Source organism: Heterocephalus glaber, unplaced genomic scaffold (genome assembly GCF_053883595.1).
Source record: "Heterocephalus glaber isolate CG9 unplaced genomic scaffold, H.glaber_assembly_v1.0 deba00001472, whole genome shotgun sequence".
Taxonomy (NCBI): domain Eukaryota; kingdom Metazoa; phylum Chordata; class Mammalia; order Rodentia; family Bathyergidae; genus Heterocephalus; species Heterocephalus glaber.
The window spans coordinates 16,974,723-16,999,554 of NW_028258315.1; the positions used below are offsets into that span (position 1 = coordinate 16,974,723).

Sequence of the window (24,832 nt, forward strand, 5' to 3'; positions counted from 1 at the left end):
GCTCTGAGGTAGGACCTGGTCTGTCTCCAGTGTTTTGCTATAAACATTCTCACACCCATCTCCTAGGACATGCGTGTGTTTCTCTGGGGGGTGTATGCCGAGGAGTGGAGTGGCTCAGTCAGACCGTGACCTCCCGGTTCTGCTTGCCAGCGCTGCTGCTGCTCCCCTTCCTGACCTCTGAGTGGCCCTGTTCTCCAGAAAAGTTTATCAAAAGGGTGGGAAACCAGGGAGGTAGAACCGTGCCTCCCAGCCAGAGCCCAGGGTCACCAAAGCCAGGAAGGTTCCAGGCAAGAGGAGCAGTCACCTCAGCTCTGCTGACAGGGGTGAGGGGTCCCCTTGACTGGCTCTGGGGGCCTCAGCCTGCAGTGCAGTTGATGTCACAGAGTCCTCTGTGAGGTCGCCACTGAGCTGATGGACTCACGCTCAGACAGACCCTGGCAAACCGTTCTCGGGTTGAATAGCTTTTTATTTCACCCAAAGTAAGAAGAGTAGAGTAGGCTCTGTTGGGGTGCTCCTGGGGCCCTTTGCGGCTTCTGGCTCTGGGTGCTGTTTCATGGGCTTCTTAAGGTCATCGTTTTCATGACCTCAGATGTCACAGAACCGACTTCTACTCCCTGGCCACACTCTGCCATCTCCACCATGGCCTCCAGGTCGGTCTCTTCCACCCTCCTGGGCACCGTGTCCACGTCGCCACCATGCAGTGAGGCCACCCCCTTCACGCCGAGCTTGGCCCTGATCTTCCTTAGGAAAGAGCTGAACCTGCTGAGTCTCCTGGGCGTGGACTCCGAGCTCTCAGCAGATGAGCTCCTCCTCCTGGATTTGTTCCTCCTGGATTTGTTCGAGCTCCTGGGCTTCTTCTCAAGGCGGGTGTGGCTGATGCCCTTGGGGCTGTGGCCGTCCCTGCTGCTCTTGGCTCTGCGGTGGCCGCCTTCTTCATTTTTATTGACTCTGTGCGTCCTGTGGCCCGATAAGGACCGGCTGGACGACTTCTGGGCCATCTTGTCCCGCTCTGTCTTGTGGCGACCTTCGCGTCTTTCCCTGTGCTCTTTGCGGGAGGCCCTGCTGGCCCGGGGGCTGCCCTGCTGTCCGGCCTCTGCACCCCCGGGGCCTTCACGCACCCTCACGCCCACGGCCGGGGCGTTGGCTGCTTCCCCGGCCTCCTTGGGGCTGGCTTCTCCTCCCTCAGACGAGGCACTCGCCTTGTCCCCTGGGGAGAAGCAGCTGGCTGTGCTGGACACGGGCTCCGAGAACTGGCCAGCGCCGGCCAAGGCGACACTCATGCTCCTTGGGGATGTCTTGCCAATGCCTGCCACGGGGCTTTTGCTTCCTCCTTCCCCTATAAAGGCGGCCTCGGCCAGGGCTGTGTTCACTTGGGCAGCTTCCACACTTGGCATGCCTGATGCCACCCCAGCTGCCGCCGCCTCTCTTTTTGTCCCTGGTGCTGACGCTTCGGCAGACCCCGCGGATCTTGTTTCTGGGGTGCATACTTTGGGAGTGGCGGTGGATGTACGAGAGCTGGGCTGGTCTCCCTCCCCACTGGCATAAGCAGGGGAGGTGGCCCCGGGCACCTTGGGGACCTCGTAGATAGACGGGATGCTGACGTGGTCCCAGGAGTCTCTGCCTTGGTTGTCCAAGGTGGTTCCGGTCAGCTTGGGGTCCGAATGGACACTCCGGATGCTGACCTGGTCCCAGGAGTCTCTGCCTTGGTCGTCCAAGGTGGTTCCGGTCAGCTCGGGGTCCGAATGGACACTCCGGATGCTGACCTGGTCCCAGGAGTCTCTGCTGTAGGTGTACCAGGAGGCCAGGCTGGCCCTGTCAGCGTCGGCCAGCGCAGGCAGGCAGAGAATGTCCTCGGCCGGGGTGGCGTAGGTGCCACTGATACTTTCAAAGGGCGGCTGCAGGAGGTCAATGAGGCTCTCCCAGTAGGTGAAGAGGTCTTCACACGCATCCAGGGGGCGACACAGCTGCAGGTAGAAAGAGCAGCCCGTGGCGAACTTCAGGCGAAGCTGCTGTTTCTCGAGGTCATGAACGGAGATCTTAACAAACTTCAAGGGGAGGAGCCTGGTGAGCTCCAGGGGCTCCTCCGCCTTGCATTTTTTCCTCTTGGGGGCCTGGCTGTGGCACTGTTCACAGCTGGTGGCCTCCCGGGCCAGGAGCATGACGCTGGGGATCGGGATCGGGATCGGGAGGATGGGGCTGGTGCAGGCCACGGCCACGGTCACCAAGTCCCTGTGGTTGTGCACATCTATGGGCTCCCCGCTCTTGGTGATCTGGACGAAGTCGCTCTCGAACATAGGGGTGGACCTGAACATGTAGTACTCGCCCTCGTGCAGCTGCCGCTGCAGCTTCCCGATGCTGGTACCGAAGATGCTGGCCGCAGGGCCGCTCTTGGCTGCGTAGCAGGGTAACGGAGACTCACCGTTCGTGGCCATCTCCTGTCACGGCAGGGGCGCCGGCCAGGGGGCCCTGCGTCCTCTGCCTCAGTGTCCTGGGCAGATAAAGGGTCCCTGGTGATCCTGCGTCCCGAAGGTGACTACAGCAGGCCTCTCCTCCCCAGCCCAGCACAGCCCCCAGGCCCCTCCCGGCGTCAGAGCCCCGGGAGGGCAGGCGGGGGGTGCGGGTGACAGCAGGGAGCACTGACCAGGGCCCGGGGAGGGTGTCTGGACCTCTGACGGACTCTCTTCAGAGATGAAAAAATACCTCCAGGAGGTTTTCTTCTGGATCAGCATGCCTCATTTCCAGTCGAGATAATGTTTCTCTCTCCAGGAGGCTACAGTCTTGAGTTGGAGAAAAAGCTGCAAACACCTTGGTCTGTGGCACTGCACAGCTGTATTTATCCTCTCCTGCCTTTGTGACCTGTCCCTGTCACCCCTTTGTTTCCACGCCCTGTGACCCCCACAAGGTCAGGACCCACCCTGTCAGGGACTCAGGCAGGCACCAAAATACTTTAAAAAAAAAAAGGGGGGGGGGATTTTTGTATGAATGCTTCCCTGTCCACTCCAAATTCGAAAGATTCACCAACTGGCCAGGGACATTAGCACATTTCTGTAATCCTGGTACTCTGGGAGGCTGAGGCAGGAGGATCACAAGTTTGAGTCCAGACTGGACTTGGAAGCAGGGTGAGGAAGGGAAATTCAAAGACAACTTCTGCTCTATACTATCATTTAAATTTTGAAGATGAGTATGTATTTTGTTCCATTTTTTTTGTTTTGTTTTGCTTTTTTGGTAGCGGGGATCGAACTCGGGTCCTTGCGCTTACGCAGCAGGTGGCGAAACCACTGAGCGAAATCCCTGGCCCTCCATTTGTACTATTAAAAATAAGCATAAATCAAATGAGTGAGATTATGACTTAAAGTACACTTATTCTTTATCCTATATATTCTACACTTAAACGATTTATAATAAAGTAAAATATCGACTGTATGTATGCGTGCACTTCCAAGGATTATCTTACAATACAAATTGGTAATATTCATTACACAGTCCTACCAGTACTCTTGCTTAAAATATATGCTACAACATTATACAGGTTTTTTTGTGTTTTTTGCACGAACTTATTTTTAAAATACACATCATCCTAATGATGTGAGCTAAATAATATAATCCACATAGATCTTAGGCAATGCAGTGTTAGAGAGGAATGTCTTTTTTTCACAAAATCTGACTGTTTAATGAACAGACTTGAATCCAGCCCCGAGCATATTATACTTCAAAACAGTTGCTCATGAAAACAAGGTAGGGCCGGGGATTTAGCTCAGTGGTTCGGCCACCTGCCTCGCAAGCCCAAGGTCCCGAGTTCGATCTCTGGTACCAAAACAAAACAAAAACAAGATTAAATTAAAAGAAACCGAAAAACTGCTAAACTTGGAAAAACTTTATTCTTACAGTTTGGGAAAAATATTTTGTGCTATACAGGCTAGTTTAATTACAATTTTTATCTATTTATCTAGTCACATATAAAATTATATATGGAGAAAACATGAACACAGGTGCTAGGATTTGAGTATAGGATGAAGGTCTATAGTAAAAGCTAATCCTTTAAATAATTTTTTGGGCTACCTCGAACCTATTAAAGTGTTATATATTTTCAATGATTCTAAATTTTATATAAAGATCAGTTTTTGTTTTGTCTATGTCTTTAAGGTTATATGCATTTCATTTTTCTTTTATTTTAATTATATAAGAAACATGGGAACTATAAAAATTTCTTTCAATTTGTAAGATACAACCACACAATTCTCTCCAAAGATCTACTTTAACATGTTAGTATGTGTTTTCTTCTAAAAAGTTATACACATTTTTGAGCAAAGATTTTCATGATGTGAAAGAACTTAAAAAAAAAAAAATCATCCTCTCCTGCTGTCTTCTCTTGCCATGAACTGTTGCCCCTCTGCCACCCTGCTTTGGCGGAAGCCAACTGTGGACCGAGGCCTCTATGAACTATAAGCCAAATAAACCTTTCCCTCTTCAAAAAAAAATCATCCATTGTATTTTCAACCCTTAGCATAATTTTCAATTGCTCAAAAGCTTAAAAACATATTGATGTTACTTGACGTTATTGATACGTCATCTACCTTTCTGTAAGTAGATATAATTTTTCAAAAAAGTAGTCAGTTCCCGCATTCTTTCGTTTTTCAATAGCATCGACCTTTTCAAGGCAATGGATATTGCACTTTGTACCTAAAACAAAAGGAAAAGACAACAGGTTAGAACATTGTGACAAATGTTCTAAAACTACTTCAGATGATTTTAAAAACAGCATGCACTAAAGACTTTGCTCTTTTTTTCAATGAAAACGAAGAAGTGCTAAGCCCAAATTTTCTGAACTCTTAATTATTACTATCACTTCTAACTCCCAAGTGCAAAAATGAATGTACTGCCTCTCTGGAAAAGTCCAAATGTCTTTATCAGAAAATGTTCACCCAAAAAGGCATTATTACAGAGACTGGTCCCTTTTCTAGATAAAAGTGGTCTTCAATAAAATAGCTCTATCTTTTAAACTGCATACACGTTAATTATTTACACTAATAGCCACTAACAGCTCGGAACACTTCACTGTTGACTTTACTGGAGAAGTCAGAGCAGAACTTACCAAAGAGTGTTTGGACTTCAGAATCTGGAACATAAAATGGTGGGCCTAGGAATAACAGAAATGTAGTTAAGACTAATTTCTACAACTTTAGTTCTAAAGAGAAATAAACCCTTTGGGCCCGGCTTTCCACAATCCCCAGTGATCTAGGTGTACTTATTCTATATACAATTTATCATCCAAACAGGTGAGGATGGAGCATGTTCTTCTGATTTTGGTGGGGAGAACTGGTTTTTTGAGACAGGCTCTCACCATGTAGTTCAGGCTGGCCTTGAATTTGTGGCAATCTCCTTGCCTCAGCCTCCCAAGTGCTGGGACTACAGGTGTGTGCACCATGCCTGGGGTTTGATAGTCTCTCTCTCTCTCATATATCTCACACCAAAGAAGTAAACTGGCTTATTGAGGGGACAGTAGCAGACCCATCTGCAGATGGAACTACTGGCTAAGCCAGCCCGGGGACTTAGGACATTGAAATCAGTGGGGTCCACTAGCGAATTCCTCTGGGGTTTCCTCTCTCAGGGGCCCTGCTTTTCTCCCTCTAGCACTTCTTACCCAATTCTGTGCACTCCTCCCACTCTGCCCTGGGCCCTGGACTTAGGAGGAACCTTCCCTCTGGCCTTTGGAGACAGCAGAGTTCTGAGTCTCCACCCCAGTCACAGCCTGCTGTATCTTCCTTCCCAGGCCTCCTGTCCATGCATGGAATTTAAGTCAGATCAGTGGAGCTAACTTCTGCCTCCATGTCCATTAATTAGGGACACTAGGTCTCATTTGTATCTATTTCTTTTTTTCGGTCCTGAGGATCAAACTCAGGACCTTGTGCTTGCAAGGCAGGTGTGGCACCACTGAGCTAAATCCCCAGCCCCTAGGTCTCATTTTTTAATGAGCTTTTTAAAACTAGATTTATTCAAACAGGAAAAAAAAAAAAAAAAGACTAACGTGTAAATTTTAAAGCACTTTATAAAAGCTGAATTAAAATCAAATTAGGAGATTCTACAAATTAAAAGTCTAGTATTTAGTTTGTTATTTCTCCCTGAAAATAAAAGTCCAGCCATGACAAATGCTAAGTTTCAGTGGCCAGATCTTGGGGCATAGCTCAATGGTACAGTGTAGGGCCCTGGGCTCCACTCCTGGACAAAGTGAAAAAAAAAAAAAAAAAAGGGGTCATTGTCCAAATTCAACCAAACAAATCCAGAAGAAAACATCCCTTTCACATTCAGAGCAAAGAGTCCAAATGGAATGCAATGAGTAAAGTATAAAATTTCAGAAAGTACAAAACAGCAGTGTAGAGATGTTCCTGCCAGTTCCCTCCATCCTTCATCCTCCGAGGGTATCTTTGTGTGTGCATAAAAATGTCTATAGTTCCCATTTGCCCACCATAGAAGTATCTTGGTGTACAAGTACATTAATACTATGTTTCCTATGAGATAAATCAGGATAAAAGAATTTTTACCCATGTTGGGGAATCAAATTAGGACAGAGGAAAACAGAAAAAAGCAGGAAGAAAAATAAGCAGCTTTACCTTCAAATTTTGTTGGATCGTAAGAGAAAATGGACACAAGGTAGAGAAACCCTTTTCTCAGTAGGGACAGCATTATATCTGTGTAGCTAAAAAGAACACAGAAAGGTATATATTACATTTCTCTGTATAGGCAGAGGCTGGAGGGGCTGAGAAGGCAAGGGAGCCAGCATTTCCTTTCTTCAGCACTAAAGTGGTATCTTGGTTCACGAACCCTTTTGTTTGTGAACACTGTGGTTCACAAGCAGAAGCATTTGGGAAAATTTTGTTTTCGTTTGCAAACTCCGTAGCAGGAGAGGAACACGACTGCGGCCATCTTTCCCGCGTGAACACAAATGCAGCCTCTTTCCCAGAATTGTGGACCAAATTAAGTTTGTGAACCGAAGCACTACTGTACTGAGTTTAATGCTAACAATCGCATGAAGTTGATTCCTGTTTTAAAAGCCAAGGCTGGCAATTTGGTAAAGGGGGAGCCGAGCGGAAGCCTGTTCCCGGGGCTCGTAGGACTTGAAGACATCACAGGAAGACAGGCTCTTTCCAGCTGGCTGCGGTAGTCAGGGGCCGCCGACCTCAGACTTGTACTTCCTGGGGCACCACCGTGCATCTGTGTGCTTGGGGGCAGTGGCTCCGAGGCATGGCTGGGTACAAGAATCACCAGGCACTCGCTGGAGGAAGAGGCTTGAGCTCCAACCTCCACACTGGCTCGGTAGGTCTGCTGGGGCCTGGAATGTCTTAGTCTCACAGTGCTGGAAGCTCTCCGGGGTCCAAGGCATAAGGTATGGAGCACAACTCTCTCCTCCAGTTAGCTGGAGAGACAAGACTACCATGCGGGTCAAAGTTCAAGGTGGTCTGAGATTAAAGTTCTCCAGGCATGGCATAAACCGTGACTTGTTGGAGTAATTCTTCACGGCAGTCTCAGGCAGCAGGGGACACTACTTCCCGGCCATGTCGTGGTTCACGGGAGGGACTTGACCCTAACAGGCCCTGCCAGCCCAGGACCGTGAGGTGGGTGAGGCCAGTCACCAGCTCACAGGCTGCTGTGAGCATTCAGTGACTTGACACACAAAGCGCTTAGAACACTGCTTGGTTCAGGGCAAGCACTCAGGGTTTCGCTGTTGTTATCCCCTTTCGCATCTTCTACATAAACTCCTCAAATTCAGAGTGAATTCAAGTGGATCTCTTTTCCTGGGAAGCAAAAGAGCCAGACCAATGCAAACTTGCAAGATGAATCCTTCATATTTTAACTTTCTGCTTCTTGCTCTTAAGAGGAGGAAGGAAGAAACTTGTCTCTGAGGAAGGGAACAGTCAGATTGCCTTGGTCGTGTTTCCCCAGTTGAAATGCTTCATTCCTCTCGAAATGGGGCCTTGCAATCCATCAGAAATTCAGAAAAACTGCCAAGTGCGGTGGTGCTCACCTGTAATCCCAGCTTCGAAAGGAGGGTGAAGCTGGAGGATAGCAAGTTTGAGGTCAGCCTGGGCCCAGCCTCGAGGCAAAAAGGGCTGGGGATGTAGCTTAGGGATCCCTGGGCTCAATTTCCACACATACACACACACACAATTCAGAAGAGTGAGAAAGGTGTGTACCACTGATTTCCTTTAGGAGAGAGACGTGAGTCACAGCTGAGAATACATCAGCCCCTGACAGTGGACAACACTAGCCCAAGATGCTGGATACTGAGGCAGTACCGATGACAGCACTGAGACAAACCAGGAACCTACCAAGTGTCAGCGCAAAGATAAAGTAATTTTTTCTTTCTACTGGTTCAAAGTCAGTAATTATTCAGGTAACAAAGACCAGCATGATCCCAGGAATACTCACACCTATGACCACACACACACATACCTGGCTGGGTGCACTCAGGGGTCACAGACTCTGACCACGCAGAGCTGGTTTCCCAATTAGATCGCCAGGTGGGGCCTCTGGCTCCTTGCTGACCAGGCTTGAAGCACTCAAAGTCCACTCGGATGGACTTTAGATCGAAGGACAGATAACGGTGGGGGTGCCTGGCAGGAAACAGTGTATTTCCCACGCTCTGTGTAGGGTTTGTTCTCACTTATTCAAAAAATATTTACTAAGCTCTTCCTCTGCTAAACACGGGCCACGCTAAATACTGGGGACACAGTGGCACGTGGTGTAACGGTCACCCTTGGTCTGCCCTTGATGGCGTCCAGTCTGGTCCATGCTGCCTTGGGGATTTTATCAGGTAAACCAAGGTCCTCAGAAGGACCAGCCTCAGAGAGCAGACACATTCTCCACAAGAGAGGAAGACCTACAGCTGTAGACATGGAGCGAAACAGTTCTGTATACAAACACGGCGCTTCCCTGGGCTGGGGAGCGGCTCAGGAAGACACCTGCTTAGCACGCGTGAGGCTCTGGTTCCGTCCCCAAGTGTGTTTAGAAATGCGGTGTTTACAGAGATGAAGAGGTCTGGGGGCTGATAAAGGACACTGGTGACACATGGGAGATGCAGACACAGCACGTATGGTAAGAACGGCTGGGAGCAAGAACAGAGCTGGAAATATAAAAATTAAAAAGGGCAAACTCGTATACAATTTCTTCAATTATTTCCCCAACACCTGAAACAGTATATATTTGGAACATAAACATAGTAGGAACTTAATAAATATTTGTTGAATAACTGAATGAGAGTAACAGAGTGATCATTAAGGAGCAAATATAAGAGAGAAAAGCAGGGCTGGGGCATGGCTCAGTGGTAGAGTGCTTGCCGAGCAGGTGCAAGGACCTGGGTTTGATCCCCAGCATGGGAGGTAGAGGACAGTTTACCTGGTAGGGAATGAAGACCTCCTGGGATTTGTGGAAGGTGACTGAAAACAGATGAAGAGTGATGGCAGAAAGAGAAGGGAAAACGGGAGCAAAAATCATCTTTGGAGGAAAATGCATCCCTTTCTGGTATCACCTCTTCTTCTTTTTTTTTTTTTTTGGTACCGGGGATTGAACTCGGGTCTTTGCGCTTGCACAGCAGGTGATGAAACCACTGAGCTAAATCCCCAGTCCCTATGGTATCACCTGTTCTAATTAATATTCAATTTCAAAATAAACCTTACTCATGAAGTAATTAATTTTTAAAAATGAAAATTTTATTTCATGGGCATGGAGCCTGAACTTTTGGGCCATGTATCAAGTGTCTCCAAACCACTAAGAAATTCGACATTTGCGTGCTTTATCCAAGTACGTGTGTGTGATTATTTGCATTGCAAGGTGCTGGGTACAGTTGTGATCACATTTTCCTCATATGCTTTAGCAAATTTTATTTTCTAGTCAGATTACATCTAAGAAGAACAGCTACTCAAAACATCAAATAATAAACGCTCTAGTAGTAATAGGGACTCATGTTTTATAGTTCTCTGGCGTTAACAAGCCACCTTTCAGTTCTTCTTTTCATTCCCCCACCAACACTTTGATGGTCTGAGGGAGTGCAGAGTCTGAGTCAGGCTGTCACAGACCTGCTGCCTAACTCTGTCGGGATGAGGAACGAAACCTCTGACCTTCATTCCCATTCCCGCATCTGTCTAATGGGATGGCAACAGCATAGGCCTCTCGGGACTATTTGGCAGATTGAAAATGCTGACCCACACTGGGTATCCAAATCATGCCTGTTAGAATAAACTGAGGCTCAGAGAAGTCAAATAATGTGACTGAGGCAGCAAAGCTCGGAAGTGACAGAGCCAAGGATTTATTCCCAGGTCACTACAGAGAAGTCCTATACGTTCCTCGAATTCAGCTAAAAACACCACCATCACCACAATTAAAGAAACCATATTACTTACCGTCCACGGTCACTTGGATTAACAGCGACTAACGCTCCTCTATCCCAAATCCTGTCAAATTTACCGATATTTGCTCTACAAGAAAAAAAAGAGAAAAAATTGCAACATCTCATGTACCAAAAAATAAGATCTTGAACGAGCTGAGCAGTGCTCCCCATGGCACACGCGGGCACTTCACCAGTTCTCAGGAATGAGGATCCAATGTCTGCCGCAGGGATGCACTGGCCTGCCTGGCGGACCTGTCCGCTCCAAGGGTTAGGCTCTGCAGCAGCTGCCTCACACTCTATTGGGATTTGGGAGCAGAAAGGAGAAACAAGGACAAGATGTGGCTCAGCGGCAGGGACTCTCGCGAGGGGAGGTCAGGCCTCCCTCGACCTCTTGTGATTCATCTAGTGATAGCCCCGGTGATGGCAGGAGACACATCTTTCTCTCCCCCTCTTTCCCTTCTTTCCTTGTGCTGTAACAATGTTTCTCATGGTTTTGGAGCTGTCCATGGACAAACATGTGAAGTGTACTGGGAACACCGCTGTAAGAAAAAGACCTGCAGAACAGACTCTGACCGGGGCTTCCTGGCCGCTATGCAGAAGGGCCCCCACCTCGCCCCGCTTAACAAGCACCCACAGTTTTAAAAGTGCGGATACATGACTTGGTCCTACCTGGGAAGATCGAAAATGCTGCAGCAGTACAGTGAAATATTCCCTGAAGAACTCTGTAATGAGACAATGAAAAGGCTGTTTCCACTTCATTAGGAGATACTTGCATGGCCAAGGAAAGCAAAGGTGGTAGAGAGAATGGAGTGCATATTGAACACAAGAATTTTACTGCAGTTTAACAGTACTTTGCTTTTTCTTTTAAAGCTTGTGTGGGGTTCTAAAGCACTCAGGGAGGCTGAGGCAGGAGGATTGCAAGTTTGAGCCCAGCTCGGGTAATTTAGTGACTTAATGAAACCTTGTCTCCAAACAAAAATGGGCTAGGGATGTAGCTCAGTGTGAAGACCCTCGGTTCGGCCCCAGTACCACAAAACAAAACTACAAAATCAAAACAAAACAAAAAACTTGTATGAGGTTCTTTAGGGTCAAGGCAAAGCGTAAATTCAGAGAGGGCATTTCTGAAGATCAATGAGCCATTACTTGTTTTGAAGCTTATTCAAATTCTAGCAATCTTTACTTGAGCAGAGTCATGATATTTTCACTTTGCTGAAGATAAATCCACAGGTAATCAATTACCAGTTGTGTTAATATAGATGGTCAGATATTTTTGAAGTTACCCGAGAAAGCTGGGTGTGGTGGTGCATAGCCTTAATCCCAGCACTCTTCGAGGCTCAGGCAGGATGGTAAGTTTAAGCCCAGCCCGGGTGACTCAGAAACTTAGAGAGAACTTGTCTCAAAGAAAAGGGCTGGGGACGCAGCTCCGTGCAAAGGCCCTGGGTTCAATCCCTGTACCCCCCCTCCCCCCACTAAAAGTTATTTAGGAATAGCACCACTGTGCTGATTCTTTCCTTTTCTCTCATCACTACACAGTGGACAGGACAGCGAGCCTGGGTCTGAGATCATGGATATGAATTTGACACAAAGTCTCTGACAGCAGCGAGGACAGCCCAGTGGAGCAGCAGCCCGGGTCCATGCAGAACGGCTTGTCCTGTTACAGCTGAATGCAGAAGACGGAGCAGAGGACGGCCTGGGAGTGCCGGGAAAGGTGGACAGAAGTGGCCTCTGATGTCTTGTGGTTCATCTGCTAGAACTCAAGATGGGGGAATATAGCAGCATGAGGAGCAGAAGGAAGAGGGAAGTGGGTCTCAGCAAGGATCTGAAGCGAGAAATGAAGTCTACAGGGAGAGTGAAGAGAGACTTTAATGAAGAAGACAGAGGTACCAAGCAGTGCTCTCTCCCAGAGCCCAGACTCTCCACGAGGGAATCTGGGCCAAACCTGAAGACCCACAGTGACTACTGATGGCCCCAGAGGCCTCCGAGGAGAATCGCACCAGTGGAACAGGGCAGTAGATGCACCAGACTGCAGCGGCTGGTGAGTCATCTGGGTTCAGACCTCACCCAGGAGAGGGTGACTGGCTGGTAGCCATCTTGGAGGGGGGCCAACTGAGCTCGGAACTCAGAACAGCTGTGGGCCGACTCCATCTAGTGGCTTCCTGTGCCTCGTCTGTTCGGTTGCTGAGTTCAAGCCGGCAAGAGAAATAAGGGTGTTGTAGGCTCAAAGAATCCACTTCATAGCCAGAAACTGGCCTGACCTTCAGAGGAACTAAAGGGGCAGGCTGGCTGGGATTATCCACTGCCCCACCATGAAGCTGCAGCTAGCTTGCTGGGACTGATGGATCTGGCTCTGGACTCTGTTTGTCCACACTGCCTAACTGACAGCAGAGACATACCTTGAGTTGGATGTTTGGGGTTTTTTAAAAACTCTTTTTTCTCTGTTTTTTCTGTTTTTCCTCCTTTCTAGTTCTTGTTTTGTCTTGTTTACTTTTTCTTGATTGTTTCTAGTTTCTTCTGGTTCTTCTGTTCTGTTCCTGTTTTTATTTTTGCCCATCTGTCTTCCTCACCAGTTTCCTAAAGTTTGTCCTCCAGCCTTGCTTCTGATCTCTTCCTCTTCTTCTATTTCTGCTTTGTACCCCCAGTCCCTTTTAAATCTTCTCCCCTAAGGGTAAAAAAGCCATATTAAGGTTGTAGGTCAAAGTGACAATTTGTCATTTTCTAGGCTGTATTTGATGCTACTGTTATTGTTGATTGTACCGCTTTAGCCCATGTGACTTAGTTGTGCTAGTCAGCTGTTCCTCCTGGTATACCAAGACTGAGAGTGCCTAAGGGTCTTAAAAAAAACAAAAAACAGAAAACAAACCTACAGGCCAGTGCCAAAGAAGTGGCAGCTGGGCCAAGTAGGCAGAAACCTCTCACCCCCATTAAATCGAAGGGGTAGGATCCTGCAACAGACTCAATCAAGAGCTAGGCTATACCTGGAAGGCGCTTCTGAGAAAGTCATTTCCTAAGGGTTCTGAATACTAGCAATAAAGCTAATCGCCATAAGCAATTTATAAGCACCAACTCAGGAACCAAAGAGCTCAAGATGGGGTGAGCTGGGGGGGCGGTGTGTGACATGGCGCAGACTTGAGAAGCCTGGAATCCCTGGGCAGCTTTCAGGAACCCCACTCCTAGAAGATTCCGATTTAACTGACCTGGGTGAGACCCTGTCTCTGGGGAGTTTGAAAAGAACCATGGATGATTTTAAATGTGAATCTAGGGCTGGGAACCACTGCCCCCAGAGGAGTTTGGAAGCAGGCCTGGCCTCTTTGGACTGAATCAACTAGAATTATTCTCACACGATTTGAGAACGGGATGGGGGGAAGCTATAAATAAAGTTCGATCAAGCCTCCTACTGATCTAAACTATTAGTTTCAATGCTTAGAAAGGAGTCTTTGTGAGGGACTAAATGCACAGACAGGCCATTTAGGACAAGAGAACACTGACCTACCACCTCTGTAGCAACCAGCCTAGAAACAACCACAGCTCTGCAGCCACCCGGTCAGTTCCCTGAAATCTACCATCCCCGCCTGCTTTCCAACTCAGACCAACCAGAGAAAGCCAAGTCCGCTCCCCACACCGAGAGGCCCCCTTCCAGCTGCTCCCAGCCTGGTCAGCACACCTGCAGCACACCCTGCCCCTTTCTCCATGATAAAGCTTTCTAGTTGCTCTCCCTGCCTCTGTCTCTGCCAAACCAAAGTGGCTGGCTGACACACAGCCTCCGCGTGTTCTCTCCTGGGAAGTATCTGCCTCCGTATTATTACCCCAAGCTAGCGAAGGAATTTTTCTGGATCACAGTGGTCACGGGACGAAGATAACTCCCAAAACTGTCATTTCCAGCCCAAACACCACCTTCCTTTGAAATTTCTTAGGTTCTTAAATTCATCAGCTCCAGAACAAAAGTTTTTTCTTCTCTTTTCTTTTCTTTTTTTTTTTTTTGAGGGGGTGTTTTGAGAGAGAGTCTCACTAATTCACTACGTAGCCCAGGCTGGCCTTGAACTCACGTTCTTCTGGCTTTGGCCTCCCAAGTGTTGGGTTTACCAGCGTGCACCATCATGCTCAGCTTCAACGTGCTTCTTTTTCTCATAAGCGGTCCCACTGGGGGCCAGTTATGTGAGCTGGACATGGGAACTCCTCACCCGCTTCGTCCCTGCTTAATTACCAGACCCTGCCAGCTGGGCACTGTGAGCACAACTGTAACCCGGCCTTCGTGCTCTCTGTGCCCCACCACTCTCTCTCCCCATTCAGGTCTTCATGGTTTTATTCCGGGACCATGGTCCACACCCTTCTATTTCATCTCTCTGCCAGGAAGCTACTTCCCTTCAAGTAACTTCCTATGAAGTCATAAGGTGATTTATCTCCAAAGAAAATCCAGCCGTGTCATGCTCCTCCTTAAAATCCTCCTGTAAAGAATGATGCACTATTTTCCCAGGGCAGCTCCTAGCACAGCTTGGAGCCCTGCTGGTGCCCCCCGCCCCGCATCGTCAGTTACCATGCGTCAGTCCGGGCCGGGCTGAGTCACTCCGCGCCATTGCTTAATCCTTTCTGTCATTATACTGCTCCATGTATTATAATGACTTTGTCCCTGTTCTTCTTTCCCGCTAAGTTAAGAGATTCTGTAGGGTAGGGAGTTTATTATCTTTTTTTTTCTTTTTTGGTACCTGGGATCGAACTTCGGCCCTTGCGATTGCTGGGCAGGCGCAGTGCCACTGAGCTAAATCCCCGGTGGGACTGTATTATCTTTTATTTCTTCAATATCTTCCACTGGATCTGGCACCTAATAGGTTCTCAGAAAATGCTTGTTAAGGAAAAACAGTAGTGTTGCTGGGCCCGAAAGTCTATGTTGAGTCAGACATGGGTCTCTGCTCTGCAGAATGGGATTTGTTAGTTTTCAGAACAGGGCCTACTTTAGGAGATACCAAGTGAAATTTTGCAGGAGACAAGGGGAAAAGTGATTACTGCGCTCAGAAACGCATGGCAATTTAGGACAAACATAAGTACAACATGCCCAAATACAGGATGAGAGTTCGTGTAACAGACAGTACCTGTCAGATTGCTTATGCCTGTGTAGAAGGGATATGATAGTCCACACAGCATATGCCGAGGCACTACCAAAATATGTTAAGAAAGTTGGCCTGAAAATTATGCTATGGCCCACTGCTCACCCGCAGGCTCAATGGCATGGCATGGACAACAACTCTGAAGGCCGAGTGGAGGTGACCAGACATGAATACAATGTAGAAAGCATTGATAGTCAACCCAGTGGCTTCACCTGCTAGGTGGATGCAGGCCTTGTCAGGACTACAACTGGCAGTAAGTTTTGGGGCCCTGCGGCGAGCTGTGGACGGAGGCTCGTCTACTGCTCAGAGCATCAGGGAATTCCCTGGCTGTCATTCCGAAAGCAAGTTCAGTGCAGAAGTCCACTGGAAGCACATTGTGGGTCAGAACACTGCAGACTGTACGTGGTACCTGAAGTGAGAAGACGGTGATGGTCACAAGAAACCGTTCTCTTGGTGCATAAATCCCAATGTCACTTTAGGTGTGAAGGAAATGTGTAAGACAGTGCATGCTGCTATACGAGGAAGTCCAGTCTGTCCAAGAGAGAAGTTAAAAAGAAGAAACAGAACTATCTCAAAACATCCCTTGCGTAGGAGAAAGAACAGGTAGCTCCAAAGGAGACCAGCTTCCTCAAGGCTCAGAAACAGCCTGCTAAGAGCTAAAGTGAACAATAACTTCCAGAGAAAGTCAGTAAATTTACTGATCAAGCAGCTTAAAAAAAGGAGGAGAGGGCACTGGGGACGTAGCTCAGTGGCAGTGCACTTGCCTAGCAGGCATGAGGCTGCGGGTTGGATCCCTAGTATTGCAAAAAATAATCCCACAAACAAAGACCCCACCAAGAAGGAAAAAAAGCCCTCAAACTGGAATACAGAGAGGCTTTGACTGGCTAGGCTTTGCTTGTCACCTATATTTTAAACCCCAGCTCTTTATAGTACATGTCTGAACATACCTATGGGTGGAAGAGGAACCACTTAATGCTTGCGTCCTCATTTACTTGTGTTCAGAAAAACCTTCTTTGAGACGGTACGAACATGTTCTTTTTTTAACCAAAATCAAAACTAACCTTAAATACTTTTGCACCAGGAAGTTCAGTGATTGGTTCTTCTGAGTAAGAAAGATTCTGCTCCATAAAAAATTCTCGTATCCCAAGTTCACTGATTTCTACACCAATTACACTGTGTCCTAGATCAGCAAACCTGCATAAAATCATATATTTACACTTTAGTGTTTATTTCAAATATAGTACTAAATAAAGGAGTGTGCCTCAATACGTACATAGTTTCTTTAAGGATTCATATGATTTCAGATTCATGAGGTTTTTCACAGGTAGTGTAGGTAGTGGGCCTATATATTCTTGAACCTCTTGTTATATGTGATTCTGAAAGAGTGATTTATAAGAACTTAAAATTTGAAAAATTCCATCTTAAAATACCGATTTAATATAAATGTACTTGACTAGAGGAAATGCATTTCAAATTCCCTAATTTGTCACTGCCCATAACATTTTCAGGGATGACAGGAAGGCCTATGTCTGTGTTGTCCAATTCAACAGCCACTACTCATTCTGGCTACTGGGCACTTGAGATGTGGCTAATCTGACTGAGGAACTGAATTTTAAACTTTATTTGGTTTAAGTTTACATAGCACCATGTGGCTAGTAGCCACTGTATCAGAACACACAGCTCTAGAAAAATTAGCATCCATTTCTATAATAATAATCTCATAATTTCTATTTACTTACAATACACATTATCCAAAAACTTATTTGGTTACCACATGCAAATAATTAATATTTTTCTGGTGAGCTCTGTTATCACAGAAATCACAGTTTTGCCATCTTAGACTTAGGAGAAAACAGTATTAACAGCAGAAATACCTAGTTATAATAATGAGTTTATGTTGAATTACTGTACATGAAAACATAGCTCTGCCATAATGCAACACAGGCTTCCCTAAAAATCACTATGCTAGACAAAATTGTGCAAAGAAATCAAAGGCTGACAGGGGAGCTAGGGGTTAGGGAACAATACAAAATTTTGTCAGTGACACAAAGAATAAAGACAAGAACCTAATGGGAATGTTTTCCCACATACAAAATGGCTAAGGAATAGATAAATACTCCCACATGGCCTTTTTTCTTGAAAAAAGACCTAAAGTTGACTTGCGCAAGTGGGTGGTGGGAGAGCTGCAGTTTGTGAATTATTGTGAAGGGATGGAAGGAGGTTATAGGAGGTCAAAGGGACAGGTGTGACACCAGCCGTAGGGGGAGAGGCTCACAGTACCCGGGTAAGCTCAGCACAGAGCACACGCGTTTGCATGCATGTGTGTGTGTGTGTGTTTCGTATTTATATACAACTTAGTTCAGCTGGGCAGTTTTCTCTTTCCTAATGTTTCCTGCCAATGAAATCACAAATTAGCAAATCTGAAACTCGTATGATACTCAAATTGTTTCCGAATATATCAATCTAGTTCGAACAAAATTCACATTTTCTGAAGAAAAGACTGGCTGTACCTATTATCCACCGAGCAAATGCTTTTATTGTGGGCAGAGCATGAACTGTTTATAGTTCTAAAATGAAATGTGTTAACTTGTTTTTCATATTTTCTAAAAATTTATAAAATACAGGGAATTTCTAAAATTCTCCATACATTTTTCTGAAATTACAAAATATAAACAAACTTGAATTGGTCACATGAGTTTTTACTTCCTATTCAACATACAGAAAAATGAAGCATAGCCTAAGATAGTCTGGAGTCAAAAAAAAAAAAAAAGGAAAAACCCAAACCTAAATCATTTCAGTTTAATGCCTTTTGGCCTTAGCTTATGATCAGTTATCTATTCACATATGATGTCCCTATAGACCATAAATTAATTACATAAATGAAAAATTCCCTGGTAACTTATGTGCAATTACTGTAGCTGTTTTGATATTTTAACATTTTAGAAACAAAATATTCAACAATCACATTTCACTGGTTATTTCCTTATATTCTTTTCTCAGTGTTGCCTAAATCCTAGAGCTACACTGTTAGCACTTATGACAGTACCATTATTGAAACTGTTTATGGAGATGATATTTTGTCTTGTAGGCAGTTCCCAAAGTAACTCTTTTGGTTTAGAAATTTGGTTAAGACATAGGTCTAAAGTTGCAGTGTTCTTAATGTAAAGGCCTCAACTGAATCAGCCATTAGCAGCTATTTAACATGTTTTTTACCTACAAGTTGCGAGACTGTGGGCTACAACAATTTCACCATATCCACTGGAAAATCAACTCCAAATGCATGTATGTTCTGTGGGGAGATCACTAACATTTATGCAGGGACAGAGCATTTTTAAGTCACTGTATTATCTTTTGCAGTTATTAATCTTTTTCATACATCTTTTTTTTCTTTCCTGCTTAATGATCAACATTCTCAACATTTGGGCTTATAAATGAATGCGTGTCTTGGCAGGTATGTTTGTGTCTCTATCTTATCATTACACAGCTCAGTATAGAAAATGATGTCCAGGTTTGTGACTTTAGTGTAACCCATCGTAACAGTGGCTTGTTAATTAATATGAATTTTCTTTACAGAGAATAACTTAAAGGGATATTTTTCATTATTGATTTTATAACATTTATTCATAGTAACAAAAACTCCTATTTTTTCATAGGAGGAAGGAAAGTTGAGCTTGAGAGGATTATAATAAACACTGTCCTGCTAAAAATTTGTAATGTGATTTGCGTGGTTTTTTCTGGGGGGGGGGGTATGGGGGTGGGGGTGGGTGGGGAATGGAACTCGGGACCTTGAGCTTGCGAGGCAGGCTGCAGAATCACTGAGCTAAATTCCCGGCCAGTTATAATGTGTTTTGAATTACACAGTCTATCTCCATTTCAAATATTTTGCTAAATTCTTAAACCATCTACAATAATTAAACCATGCACAAAGATTCAGGAGATGTAAGAAGGGTGGCTGGCTTTTCTCTTCCATTTGATTCCAAACTAGTTCTTTTCTTTCAAAACACAGGAGAAAAGAAACAAAGTCATACTTGTATCTGCTCTTTTCCTTATTGTTTGAAAATATTATCTCTGATTACTTAGGGTTAGGGTTATCTTTTTTTTTGGTACTGGGGATTGAACTTGGGACCTTGTGAGGCAGGCAGTGGAACCACTGAGCTAAATCCCCAGCCCACTTAATATTAACTATCAATAAGGATCTACTTGGCTGGGGATTTAGTTCAGTGGTTTCACTACCTGCCCTGCAAGTGCAAGGACCCAAGTTCGATCCCTGGTACAAAAAAAAAAAAAAAGGATCTACTTAAAGAATCCTTGTCCATTTCTTGACAATGGAAATTATAACCTACATCCTTTTAAATATTGTCCCAAATGGATGTATCACCAAAGACAAATGTGTCGATGCTTATTTGTTCATACCATTTCATCTCCACTGCTTTTCCACAAAGAGGAAAAAACACTCTCAGTCCACTCTCGCCTTTAAGAAAATTATCCAAATGCTTCTTTAACAGCCTAGGGAGAAAAATAAAAGTTGTTGGTGCCTGGTGCACAGGAGTACAATTCAAAAGTACAACACTGATTTTCATCCATTATCTCAATATTCCCAACCTTAATTAGGAGATAAAGTAATGATTATACTCTCCAGTTTACATATAAACAAATAGGACAGTTAAGTAACTGGCTCAGTCACGCAGCTAGTGACAAATCTGACATGTCCTGGGCTTCCCTGATTAGTGATTAAAACTTTTTAAAATTGCTTTTTCCTTGTCTGATATGTTTAAAAAATTCTATATTAATCTTCAACTTTATACATTTTTTTACGTGCTATGGAGAGGGAACCTCTAGAGCCGTGAATTTTTCATTTACTTTATGGAAAATTAAATAAGTTTAACGTTTGTAGTTAATTTCTTCTCTAGAGATGAGGCTCCTCTAGGGCCTTCCCAGTGACAGATATCTGTAACAATGACTGGGAATGATGCTTTAAGCTTTCCCTCAATGTGCAAATGCACTAATGACGGTGAGGATGGTAATGACAATGATAATGGCGTCTCCTGGGCGGTCGGTCCGGGGTCTGCCTGGAACAAGGACCATATATAATGACCACATTACTCAGCATGGCCACACGACCTATCACTGCTGCCACAAAGACAACAATGCTACTAAAATGTTGCTCAGCACCTTGGCTCACTTGCGAACTTCTCTCATTACCTCTTCTTCACTATTGGATGACACTTTAACATCAGAATGCCACTGCTTTTGAGAACAAAGAAGCGGAAGTGTTGCTTTAGCATCTGCAGTATATACAATATAAACAGGCATGACTGACATACAGATGCTACAGGTGATTTTTTAAAGAGATGCATTTCCAGGCCAGGGATGTAGCTCAGTGGCACCGAGCCTGCCTGGTGAGTGTAAGGTCCTGAGTTCGATTCCCAGTACCAAAAATAAATAAATTAATAAATGAATAAAAAAAGACCTATTTCCTAAGTCTTACATCTATAAACTGGAAATCGCATAATTATTTATACACTGAGGGAAGAAAACACACTGCCAGTGAAACTCTGACATGGCACGGATGCGTTCTGATCTCCAAGATGCTACAATATGAAAAAATAAAAAACATGCATCTTAAAAATCAAATAAAATACACTTGCATTATTATTTCTACTTCAAAGTCAGTTTCTGATAAAGCATGTCTCTCTCATAGACCAAACATGTCTTACTGATGCCCTTCTGCTTGATGAAATCCGATTTTGTGATTCACCCAATTGTCTTGCCATTCTTCCTGGGTTATTATTCGGTTTTTCTGTACCTCACTATCAGGGTACTCTTTAATATCAAGTGAAGTTCTTGTATCATTCATAGTTTGGTAGATATCACTGTCTCACAGGCAGACAACTCCAATGTCTAAATGGAAAAGATTATCAATATTGTCATTTAAGGTCACTGAAATTCTGTTGAACTAAATGAAAACCTATTATCCTCAGAAGACAGCTTTTAAAAAATATTTAATCATCCAATAGAAAACCCATACAAAAAATTACTTTTCAGTGAGTCTGGCAACAGAGACATAACTTATATTACATGTTAGGAAAGATGTTTAAATAAATTGAATCATATCTTAACACAGTGAAAGGGTTTGATTTCAATTTTTTTTTTTTTTTTTTTTTTGGTACCAGGGATTGAATTCAGGACCTTGCGCTTGCAAGGCAGGCACAGGGCGCCATTGAGCTAAATCCCTGGTTCGATTTCAATTTTTAAAAGGGGGAAGGGGACAAAAACAACCAGGCATTCCACAGTTTATGGTTTTTGTAAGCTTAGAATTTTTCTATTATTTTATTCGTTTTAACATATTAGTATTTACTTGCTACTTTTATCAGTGTTATGCACAATTTGAAGAGTTCAACAGATTTGTCATGGAAATAGCAACTTCCTTCCCAATGAAAGAGGCAACAACGTCTAAATCTTTTGCTGAGTCATGCTATTTCAAATTAGCATGCTGGTTTTGTACCTTCTCTACTTTTTCACTTCCAGGCAGCATCTCGAGAAGATATGCAGCTCATTCTCTTCCAACTTCCTAAGACACACACACACACACCATCTTTTTATCTGTCTTACACCCTCATAGCATATTTTTGATGAGATATTTTGGGTGTACCTTATTGTAACAAGTAAATACTATTCATAGACAAGCCAAATGGTGTTCTATGATTACTTTTCCATACAATGTTTTAATTCTATAGTTAATAACTGTCTTCCTTACTCATTTATGGAGTTTTCCCATACTTGTTAGTAATTTGACTTCAAGCTCTGCCAATTGTCATCAGATGTGACAGTCACCAGCTAGTCTAGGTGCTTGGTTCAGCGATAAGGGATGTTAAAATCAAGGCATTCAGCATGAATTTACAGGAAAAAGCTTTCATTAAAAAATAAGAGGAAAATAAAGGGAAGTACAGCTCTGACAAAGATCAAGCTGGTCCCCTAACAAAGGAGAGTAAGAGAAGATAAGAAAAGGGCTTCCATTTGACGGAAAGGGACACAGGTCTGATGTGGTGGCCTGTTCGCAAAAGAACGGAGACCAGTTTCATGGGATGCTGTGGTGGGCCAGGGTCTGGCTAATCACTATCTCAGTCCTGATTTTATAGCTCCAGAGGAATCCTTACGGCTTCAGGGGAAATTCAATTGTCTCAGTCTTGTGAGGTTGTACTAGAATTCAAGATGTAAGGCAGCGGAGACTTCTGAGCTTACCGAATGTCCCTATAAATCCTGAAAAATGACTTTAGTTATTCTTATCTTGATGTCATCAATCTTGAAGGAGGATGAGGTAGGCTGGCTAAATTCAGGGCTAAGAAAACTTGTTTTGCCAACTTTTCTTAAATGATCAACATACTTGTATCTTCAGCTTTCAGGTAATAAGGGATTCGTAGTGGTCAAGTTTTGTTTAGCTTTTAGTTACCTGTTAGGCATCTGTAAGCCCAAGGAAAAGTCATGAGTTTTAGCAAAAGCTGTTCTGCCTCAGAAGAGAACACAAATCATGTTTTTAATGAGTAACAGGCGGAGAGGCCAAAAGTGTATTTGTCCTTTCTTATGGTGGTCTCTGACAGTGTCATCACAACTGTTTATACCTTCAAAAAATCCTGATATTTGATTTAGCTCAGTGGTTTCGTTGCCTGCTGCGCAAGTGCAAGGACCAGAGTTCGATCCCTGGTACAAAAAAAAAATCTTGTTATTGGTAGAGTTTCAGGAAGAGGCAAAAATAGATGCATGGGTTCAGTAGCTTTATTTCTATACTCTCAGTTTGTATTTTTGATAATTTTCTCATAGCTTCTTTTTTGCATGGGAAAATGCACATACAGGGAACTGAGAAAAAAGAACAAACAAACATAATTGCAAGTCCATCAGAATATACTGTACAAGGAAAATACATTTCACCGTCAACTTTGCAGTATTAGGGCAATGTAACACTACAATTTCAACATCCCATTCAAGTCGTTAGTAAAAACTGAGTTAGCTTGCATTATGATGGCATGCTATAACTGGTTTTTCCAACTTTATGATTTATCCATGACAGATCAAACACCACAAAAAAGCAGGAACTTGAGGAAAAGTTCCCTTTTGATCTAGTTTGGCTTCAAAGCATCCAGGGTTAAATGAGACGGGACCTCCATCATTACGGGAAACCAGATTCCCTTCTCAGCAAATTATTTGTTAACAAATGCTAGAATTTTCTAAGAAGTCAGTGGGAAGTATCTACTAATGTTGAGAAAAGCAAGTGAATCCCACTTTCCCTACGTCTTTTTATGTTTCTGTCATAAAAGGGAGTCACAATCTTTATCACACAGCCGGAGCAACCTAGAATCGCACAACTAACTCCACATAAACTTGACTGATAACACCATCATGAATACAATCACTTCTCAGCTGTGTTAACGACTTCTCAGTGTGTACATTTGTCTACGTCATTTCTGGAGCATAAAAAGTCTTTAAGAGTATGTAAAGGTGCATATCTCCAATGACTAATGTCATTATCTTAGACACCTAAAATGTACCAATAAAAGGATATACAAAAAATAGTCTTTTTAAACACAGAGTGCAAAGTATATGAATCAGAAAAAGTAAATTTCACAATTATTCCTACTCATAATCTTTAATTTAAAATGAGTTCTTTGTTCCCCAAGTCCTCCTCTACCTTGAAAAAAACCCCCTATTTCTGCTTTATTTTTAAATTTCCTTAAATTGAAGAGTAATTTCTCCAAGGCACACAGATCTCGCCTACGGCTCGGTGAACTCTGACACGCGAATGGAGTTCGCACAGCGCTCCTTCCGACCCTCTGCGGCGCCAGGCACCACTGGCCCCGGCCCGGACTCCTCCCTCCCTAAAATCACAAGGCTCCGGTGCTTTGCAGTCACTTCGGCTCACGCACTCAAAGCCTTCACTGTCGACCTCATCGCTCCTTCCGTTCCCTTCATCCCATTTTGCGTGCGGACGCCCCATCCCGGTAGAGCTAGCACCGGCTCACACACTCCATCAAAGCACTCCCGTCCCCACCCTCCCCGGCACCCGGGAACCCACCTCGCCAGTCGCCGGCCGGCAGCCACGGTCACGTCGCAGCTGTTTTCAGCTCCCAGTCCAACCGAGGACGCTCAGGCCCCGCCCCTTCCAGGGAGCGCAGGGCACGGCTCCTCGGGAGCCGCAAAGCCCCGCCCTCTCGCACCCAATGCCACGCCCCTCCCAGGCCAGGTTTGCGCAACGGCGGAAGTGGCCGGGGCGGAGCGCGAGCAGGCGGGGTCGGGCCCGGGTCCCAAGCTCGCCAGCCCCGAGGCTCCTCCCACCCTGGGTCACGCTGCTAGAGGGGCG

The 24,832-nt window shown here is 44.7% G+C and overlaps 2 protein-coding genes across 6 annotated transcripts; both read right to left on the reverse strand.

Moving 5' to 3' along the window:
- Positions 1 to 445: 445 nt before the first annotated feature.
- Positions 446 to 3,727, reverse strand: LOC101709098 (Golgi-associated RAB2 interactor protein 4). Its single transcript, XM_087181803.1, has 2 exons — positions 2,642 to 3,727; positions 446 to 2,488 (listed from the first exon to the last, which is right to left on the reverse strand). Exon 2 carries the CDS (start codon positions 2,430 to 2,432, stop codon positions 552 to 554), a length of 1,881 nt encoding a protein of 626 aa, XP_087037929.1. The 5' UTR covers positions 2,433 to 2,488; positions 2,642 to 3,727; the 3' UTR covers positions 446 to 551.
- Positions 3,728 to 3,859: 132 nt separating this feature from the next.
- Tpmt (thiopurine S-methyltransferase) lies at positions 3,860 to 24,685 on the reverse strand. Of its 5 annotated transcripts, XM_087181809.1 has the most exons (10): positions 24,548 to 24,596; positions 23,100 to 23,178; positions 21,198 to 21,381; positions 19,894 to 19,986; positions 16,542 to 16,674; positions 11,051 to 11,103; positions 10,395 to 10,469; positions 6,609 to 6,694; positions 5,093 to 5,137; positions 3,860 to 4,680 (listed from the first exon to the last, which is right to left on the reverse strand). In XM_087181809.1, the coding sequence occupies exons 3-10, from the start codon at positions 21,335 to 21,337 to the stop codon at positions 4,571 to 4,573; spliced, it is 735 nt and encodes a 244-aa protein (XP_087037935.1). In that variant the 5' UTR covers positions 21,338 to 21,381; positions 23,100 to 23,178; positions 24,548 to 24,596; the 3' UTR covers positions 3,860 to 4,570. The 5 variants fall into 5 exon arrangements, with proteins under 5 accessions (XP_087037935.1, XP_021116245.1, XP_087037934.1 ...); XM_021260586.2 differs by lacking the exon at positions 23,100 to 23,178 and having other exon boundaries at positions 24,548 to 24,685; XM_087181808.1 differs by lacking the exon at positions 24,548 to 24,596 and having other exon boundaries at positions 22,931 to 23,100.
- Between the last annotated feature and the right edge of the window lie 147 nt (positions 24,686 to 24,832).